Raw genomic sequence first — 8,392 nt, forward strand, 5'->3', positions numbered from 1 at the left:
AATCAACTGGTGTGACGATGACCTCCCTGATGCTTGTCTATTCAAATTGGATATGGTATCGGAGTGGAGCGAAGAGATTTCAGAGTATTTGGCTTATGGCTTCCCTCAGAAAACGTACCCTTAAATAAGGATAAGATGCAAAGGCTTATCAAGCTTGCAACACCATATCAATTGATTGCCAGAGAGTTGTATAGAGTGGGCAAAGACAATGTGCTCAGACGATGCGTAAGGGAGGATGAACTCGTGACCATACTGGAAGACTCTCATTCTGGGATAGCATGCGAGCATTTTGCCGGAGAAATTACAGCCCGAAAGGTGCTCCAAGCTAGACTTTGGTGGCCCACATTATTCAGGGATGCCAATGAGTTCGTCAAAAGATGTGAGGAATGCCAACGTTTCGTGATCTTGCAAAAAAGAGAAGATGCCACTAACCCCCATCATTGTCAGGCAACCATTTGAGAAATGGGGAATAGATTTTCTGGGACCTATAAGTCTAGCGGCTCATCCATCACAAGCCCGCTACATAATCGTAGCCCACTGATTATTTCACAAAGTGGGTAGAGGCCAGAACTTCAAATAAAGCAGCACGAACGGGGGATTTTTTTTTTGCGAGCTTTTTTTGACGAGCTTTTTGGAGCAATGAACAAGGAGTCCGAGCTTTGCAAAGGACCATGAACTTACTATGAGCTTTGTAAAGGACCAAGAACTTACTTACATATAAATAACAAGCTTTGAAAGATCAACAATATAAATTTCAGTCTTTTGATCCATATCATACTTATTGATATAATTACATATATTCATATATGTAACTAAATTCATGCACCTCATACATATACACATACAAAATATACATATACATACATACATGCAAGAGCTACCTACATACTAACATATATACATACATACTTTCTTACTTACTTACAATCCTTTAAAGATAAAAAATGTATATATCGATCTATAAAGTTCCAAACCATGAAAATCTCGATTACAAAGTCTTTTGATCCACATCATGGCATACTTATTGATATAATTATATATATACATATATCTACCTAAATTCATACACCTCATACATATACATATACATACATACATACAAGAGCTACCTACGCAACACTAACATATATACATACATTACATACATACTTTCTTACTTACTTAAATATATAACACAATCTTTTAAAGATAAAAAATGTATATATCGATCTTTAAACTTCCAAACCATAACAATCTTGATTACAAAGTCTTTGATCCACAAATTATAGCATTCTTCTACGTGTCATCCCGACCTAATGAGAAATCTCCCAGACATGCTTTGGCTACCTCCATGTCATTCTCTATCCCCATATAGTGCCTTTTTAACTCTTGGCATGCACGTCCCAAGCCTCCACATCCTGCAAAAACGTCCAAGACACCATCTCCTTCACTTGAGAAGGTCTCCACTAGCCACCTACAATGAAATACAATCATAAACGTGCATCTAAGTATTTTGAAAAAGTAGCTATGAAAATGAACAGAATGAAAATTGTCTCACCTAAAGAACATAGGAGATCTTTCTGCACCACCTCGAATGTAGCGCTCCAAGACCATCGTGCGTTGGAATGGATGCTTCTTATTCTTCTCAAAAATGAAATTTCGTTGAGCGTTGAATAACTTCTTTGAAACATTTTGCCCAGCCTCACGATCAATAATAGGGACATGGCAATTTACTCGATAGAACATACTAAGCGCCAATGTATCCACCTACCATAACGAGAAAACATTATGTTTGGATATCCATACCACATAACATCATGTATACACAAAGGGAAATATTTGAGAGATTATGACTTACCCGTTCTCCATTGTCATACAAATAACTTGATTCCACATGAACAGACATTGTTTGATACATGACCAATCCAACTTTCTTTCCCATGGAATATATTTTAGGAAGTTGATCCATTAGACTCAAACACACAAACCAACCCTCATCAGCCACAAACAAACCAACCCTCATCAGCCACAAACAAACCAACAAAACTGAGTGTGGCACGTATCAATAATGAAGAAACTTGATTCCATGAGGGACACGCATCTGTATCTACATCAACAACCTGTAAACCTGTAGGAAAGTCAGCCCATATGAGGCGAGCCACTGTATCTGAGGGAGCACCTCTATGAGATAGAGCCTTGGGAATCTTCATCAAGAATTCTTCCACACTACATAAAAGATTTATGATGTTTGGTTTCGGTAAGTATAACTTGGAAAACTAATTATATGGTGAAATTATTCTTTTTACCTATCTGAGCCCTCCGAAAGAGTGTGGATGTCTACCAGCAATATGTGTGAAAAAAATCTCTCACCTGCAAGTAAACAAGACAAAAAATGAGATGCATTTCAAAAGCACACACTTTTCAAAATAAATTTGCGATGGAAAGTACTCTTACTAGTCATGTCCATGATGTCACGTTGTCCTGACACCTCCCCCTCTTGAAGATGCTCTGGAGGGTCTCTCTCTTGATCTTCATTTGTGGGGTCTCCCTCTTGAACATCATGCATAATATCAAGACATCTCGCCTCTCACGTTGCACTTGAGACGATGTAGATGTATGCTCTTGGTGTGATTGTGGCACTCGTGATAGTGGTGTGGATGGTTTTGGGGCCACGCGCGAGGATCCAACTACTGGAGACTAGGTCAAGATTGTTGGCTATGGGGAAGGTATTCTAGAGTCTTCTTGAGTTGGGGGCTCTCTTTCAAGCTCAGATTGGCAATTCTTAAATTCTTCAAGAAATAGATCAAGATAATTAGTAAAAAGGTAAAAATCCCCATACCTTTTTGTATATGTATATGTATGTAGATGTATATGTATCTATGTATATGTATATGTACATGTATGTGTATGTGTATATGCATATGTATATGTATATGTATGTAGGTATGTATCTATGTATATGTATGTGTATGTATATGTATGTAGGTATATGTATCTATTTATATGTATATGTATGTAGGTATGTATATATCAAAACTTAACAACGTTTCTTTAAAATTTGATATGCCAAACCTTAAATGTAACATGAACTATGTATGCAGTATGTATGTATGTATGTACAAATTTGTAAAAAATTTGGACAGCATCTCCTTTGCATTTGTTAAAATATCCCAAAATAAACTTCAAAACTTAACAATGTTTCTTTAAAATCTAACATGCCAAATCTTAAATGTAACATGAACTTTGTATGTATGTAGGAATTTAGTATATAATTTAGTGTATGTATGTAGGTATGTATTTATGTATGCATATGTATATATACATATGCATATACATATGTATTTGTATATGTATATATCTGTATGTATATGTATCTAATATGTATATGCATATGGATAGTTTACATATGTATCGATAGGAAGGTTTACATAAACATATACATTTACATTTACATGCATAGAATTCAGTAGAAAGCAAAAAAGTACCTTTACATAAACATATACATTTACATTTACATTTACATGCATATAATTCAGTAGAAAGCAAAAAAGTACCTTTTTATAGGAGCTCGTCACTTGGAGGCACATGATTTAGAGGATAGTCCAACCACCAAGGACATCTCTTAAATTCCCAATCAGAAACCCCTCTCTCAACCCATTCCTTCGGGTACATTATTTTCGAGGAATTTGGATCTACCCATTCTTTGATTGCTTCCGTCTCTTCGTTCATTAGACCTTGGCCATTGAGTAGCTGTACCCATCTACATATCCAAAATAAAACAAACAGCACTAAAATATTTTTTTAAATGCGTATATGTATTTTCTACAAAAGTGTAATGGCATTAGAAGATATGTACCTGTAGACAACCCTCTTTGCGGCATTCTCCACCTCAGGTTGCTTTTGGCCTTCCTTCACTTTTCTAATCTTTGCCCACACCTCATGGAAGGCCCATGGTATGTGTTTCGATCGCTCCTCTTGCACCCATTGGATAAATGGTGGGACATAGATAACATTATCATATACCAATAAACCCTCCAAAATAGTGTCTGCCTCCCCTATTAGCTCTTCCCAATACAACTCTTTCTTCATATGCAGCAACGTCTTTTTGTTATTCCCAAACATATCTAAAATTACCTTGTCCTTTGCCCTCCCGGTCCTCATAAGCATTTGAAGCAATTCCATCTTCCTATTTCAGCATCATACCAAAACCATAAGAGATTAGATGTTAAGGCTAAGGGAGGTTTATTGACATGTCACGTACCGTTGAGTTGAAATCTGAGATATGGCGACTGTGTAGAGCTTTTCTTTGGTCAGAGCAACCAATCCCTTCTTAGACCAATCATAGTTATATACGAGTTGAAAGAATGCATCACCATTGGATGGGTTTGTAATTATGAGCATCTTGTACGCTCTATCTCGAAATGTTTGCTCTACACCACGTCTGGCTTTCTCACATTTTGTCTCATATTCTTGCAACCCCATGGCATGTCTATCAATGCATGATATAGCTTGCTTCACCGCATTTTCAAATGATGTCTACGCATTTTCAAACGATGTCTACGTATAAACGAAAAGGACTCATTATCACTCACACGATTAAAAAACATTGATAATCCGTTTATTAATAAAAGATGGGAAATGCAAACACTACCTTCCACACAAGCTGTGCCAAGATTGTAACTGGAGCATTGTACCATTGCTCTCCACTTCGTCGCTCCAAACTAAGCTCCATTAAAGCCCACCTGCGTAATGCATGCTCACTTTGCCTCCACCTCCTCCATCTTCTCCACTGGGATGCAGCTAACATCAATTACTCCATCGTCGCCGAATTTAGACATATTGGGCGGAGACCATCGCACCCCTTGCTCCCATGCTCCAGCCTCTCCAGTCCCCCAGAGGCCGGGGGACTGGAGAGGCTAGAGCATGGGAGAAAGGGATGCTCCGCCTCCACCTCCTTCACCAACTCCGCCTCCACCTCCACCGCCTCCATCTCCTCCACTGCATGCACCTAAACTCCACCGGCTCTGCCTCCACCTCCTCCATCTCCTCCACCGGCTGCGCCTTCATCTCCTCACCTCTGTCGACACCCGAACCAGGTTGCCACTCGCGCTAACAAAAACAACTGCACGTCGAATTTAGACATATTGGGCGGAGACCATCACACCCCTTGCTCCCATGCTCCAGCCTCTCAAGTCCCCCGGTAGAGCCGGGGCATGGTCTAGCGCAGACCATCCCCCGGCTCTGCCGGGGGACTGGAGAGGCTGGAGCATGGGAGCAAGGGATGCTCTGCCTCCACCTCCTTCATCAACTCCGCCTCTGCCTCCACCTCCTCCATCTCCTTCACTGGCTGTGCCTCCATCTCCTCCACTGCATGCGCCTAAACTTCACCGCCTCCACCTCCTCCACTGGCTCCGCCTCCACCTCCTCCATCTCCTCCACTGGTTGCGCCTCCATCTCCTCACCTCTGTCGACACCCGAACCAGGTTGCTGTCGGTGCTAACAAAAACAACTGCATAGAGAAAAGAAATGAAAAAGAAAAATATCTCTTATCCTCCTGCATGCGTTCTGTTGCTATGTTGAGAGTATCCACAACGTCTTTTCCTTCAAGTACCCTAAAATATGTGTACCACATATGTGTGTGTGGCCTAAATTATATATAGCCTAAAGATAGATATACACACACACATATATATGGCTAAAAATGAATTAAGCTATATGAACACACACATATATATATATACACACACACACATAATTTCAATAATATAAATAATAGAAAAGTTTAAAAAAAGTATGCCACACATATTGAACCATTGAAAAACAATTTCAATAATTTAAATAATAGAAAGGTTTTAAAAAAGTGTGCCACACATATTGAACCATTGAAAAATGTGTGTGTGTGTGTGAGAGAGAGAGAGAGACAGAGAGAATATGTGATTTACCAAAAAGATAAAACTCATGCTCTTTTAAAACTTTTTTAAACATTTAGGCTCAAAAGAGAGAGAGAATATAGTTTAGGCTATGTATATATGTACATATATATATATTGATGTATATATATATATTTTAGTCTAGGTATTTATTAGGTTACACACACACACATATAGGTATATGTATTTTAATAAATGTGTGTGGTGTGTGTGTGTGTGTAGCCTAATAGATATATAGATCCTAAAATAGATAAAAGGCTAGTCTCTTGTAAATACACACACACACACACAAAAATATATATATCCTAATAGATTCTTAGCCTAAAATATATACAATATAATATATAAATATAGACATGTGTGTGTGTGTATTGTTGCCATATATATAGGCAGTGATGTGTGTGAACACACTTAGGACCGTCGGGGCACTTTTTCCTTCTTTAGGAGGTTTTTTCCCCCGGCTTGTATATACGCCCATCATTCTAAGGCTAACTTATCTTTTATACATTGATACAATCTAATACACTTTGTGTTGTGTGCATTCTTGCTTCTTCTTCTCCAAGCTTTGTGTGCTTTCTTGCAACCCTAATTCCAACAATTGGTATCAGAGCAGGCATCGATTCCCAGGGCTACACCGCCGGCACCCTCCGACTCATGTTTCGCTGATTGAGGTGAGCTTTCACGAGCACTTGCAGGTTCCTAAACTCTGCGAATTGACCCATAGGACTTTGCGTTCTCAGAAATCGCATTTGAGGTCGTCGTTTCGGGCTCCGTTTTTGCATTTCAAGTTCTGCACAGGTGTTTTCGTCATTTTCTGCAGAAATTTTGACAGTGCAATTTTCTGCAAAACAGGCATACATGTTCTATTGTGGACTGTGCTACGTAGCACAAGTTGTTTTCTGTTCAGTCTTTGCTTCATTACAGTTAGCTTTTGCATCAGTTTCAGTCAGTGGCCATGGCTGATAACAGCAATGATGTATTTCGCATGTTATCCCGCTGATGACAAATTGGATCGAGACAGCAACTACCCAATTTGAGCATACATGATGCAGCATGTTTTGGTTGCAAAAGGAGTGTGGAACATTGTGCAGGGCATGGATGTACGTCCAGGTTCTGTGGATATAGGATCTGTTGAGGATGTTGCAGGTTCTAGCAGCTTTACTGTTTGCTGCTAGAACTTGTTGCTGCTGCTAAAATAGTAGCTCTACTGTTGCTGCTATTTTACCCACTACTGAACAAGCTCGTTGGGATGGTAAAGATGCACAGGCTCATGCCTTGATTGCACTTTCTGTCAAACGTAACATCGCCCCACATATTCGTTCAGCTAAAACAGCAAAACAGGCTTGGGATATTCTAGCTGGTTTGTATGCAGGTCGTAACGAGACAAAAATCTCTTACCTGCGTAAAGAGTTAGAATCAAAGATTATGCAGGAAGATGATGACATGAATGTTTTTCTTGCTGAGATTAAAGATCTCAAGGAATAATTGATTTCTGCAGCAGGTGAGATTATTCCTGATCATTCTCTTGTGCAAACTGTTCTTGATGCTTTACCTGAGTCATATCAGACTTTTGCTTCCACATGGAGACTTGTTACTGAGGACAGACCTGATGTTATAAAGTATGATAATTTAGTCAACAAGCTCTTGCAAGAAGCGCAGTCCAGGCAAAACAGGGCTAGGCAGCGTGTAGTTGATCAGGCATTTGTTGCTGCCTAGTAGAGAAGAAATGGTAAGGCAACCCCTTCCACTGTTTCTTCTCCTATTAATAGGTCTGCAACTTCTTCTCCTTCCACAGGTAGCAACAATAAGTCTGAGAAGGCTCTTGATAAAGGCAAGAAAAAATCAGGCGCAACTATTGTAAGGCAAATGATCATGTCATTAAGAATTTTCCTAAGCTAAAGGCTAAAGAGGCGAAGAAGAAAGAGTCAAATGCAGCCACAATAGCAGATGCTTCTACAAATGCAGATTCTGCAAATGTTGTGCAGGATACAGAATGGGCGTTTAGCGTGTATTGCCAGTATGACCCATCTGTACATGATGCATGTTTGGCAGTTTCTGTTGACTCTCATGTATGGTATTTCGACAGTGGTGCTACAAAGCACATTACCTCGCATCGTGATATGTTCACTTCTCTCTTGAGGTTGTCCCTAATGGAAATACTATCACATGTGCCAATAATGCTTCTTACCCAGTGTGAAGGGCATTGGTAAAATTATGCTTACTGCTACAAATGGCAACGCTTTCACACTTTCAGATGCTTTGTATGTGCCAGGGATAAAGAAGAATCTATTGTCTGTCTCTGCACTTGCTAGACTTGGACTTGTAGTCAAATTTGTGGATGACAGATGTACTGTTCATGATTTGACTTCTGGTGATACGATTATTGTATATGGCACCTTGTTTCGTGGGCTGTATAGGATTCTTATGACAAGTGTGTGGAAGATTCAGCAAATGCAGTTTCTGATGAAAAGGCAGTTTCAGAT

The 8,392-nt window shown here is 39.4% G+C and overlaps 2 protein-coding genes across 2 annotated transcripts; both read right to left on the reverse strand.

Moving 5' to 3' along the window:
* Positions 1-1,261: 1,261 nt before the first annotated feature.
* Positions 1,262-2,190, reverse strand: LOC147628015 (uncharacterized). Its single transcript, XM_086815197.1, has 3 exons — positions 1,838-2,190; positions 1,538-1,746; positions 1,262-1,453 (listed from the first exon to the last, which is right to left on the reverse strand). The coding sequence occupies exons 1-3, from the start codon at positions 2,000-2,002 to the stop codon at positions 1,276-1,278; spliced, it is 552 nt and encodes a 183-aa protein (XP_086671323.1). The 5' UTR covers positions 2,003-2,190; the 3' UTR covers positions 1,262-1,275.
* Positions 2,191-2,695: 505 nt separating this feature from the next.
* LOC147628016 (uncharacterized) lies at positions 2,696-4,121 on the reverse strand. Its single transcript, XM_086815198.1, has 3 exons — positions 3,836-4,121; positions 3,534-3,739; positions 2,696-2,768 (listed from the first exon to the last, which is right to left on the reverse strand). The coding sequence occupies exons 1-2, from the start codon at positions 4,099-4,101 to the stop codon at positions 3,538-3,540; spliced, it is 468 nt and encodes a 155-aa protein (XP_086671324.1). The 5' UTR covers positions 4,102-4,121; the 3' UTR covers positions 2,696-2,768; positions 3,534-3,537.
* Between the last annotated feature and the right edge of the window lie 4,271 nt (positions 4,122-8,392).

Source organism: Cibotium barometz, chromosome 20, assembly GCF_041138505.1.
Source record: "Cibotium barometz isolate CiBa-2024 chromosome 20, ASM4113850v1, whole genome shotgun sequence".
NCBI lineage: Eukaryota > Viridiplantae > Streptophyta > Polypodiopsida > Cyatheales > Cibotiaceae > Cibotium > Cibotium barometz.

What these genes read in the sequence shown, in the direction of transcription:
- LOC147628015 (XM_086815197.1), bottom strand. Translation starts at nt 2,002, where the DNA reads ATGAGGGTTGGTTTGTTTGTGGCTGATGAGGGTTGGTTTGTGTGTTTG. An exon ending in TGTATGACAATGGAGAACGG is followed by an intron (nt 1,747 to 1,837) that starts GTAAGTCATAAT and finishes TCGTTATGGTAG; the next exon opens with GTGGATACATTGGCGCTTAG. An exon ending in AGATCTCCTATGTTCTTTAG is followed by an intron (nt 1,454 to 1,537) that starts GTGAGACAATTT and finishes ATTTCATTGTAG; the next exon opens with GTGGCTAGTGGAGACCTTCT.
- LOC147628016 (XM_086815198.1), bottom strand. Translation starts at nt 4,101, where the DNA reads ATGTTTGGGAATAACAAAAAGACGTTGCTGCATATGAAGAAAGAGTTG. An exon ending in GCAAAGAGGGTTGTCTACAG is followed by an intron (nt 3,740 to 3,835) that starts GTACATATCTTC and finishes TTGGATATGTAG; the next exon opens with ATGGGTACAGCTACTCAATG.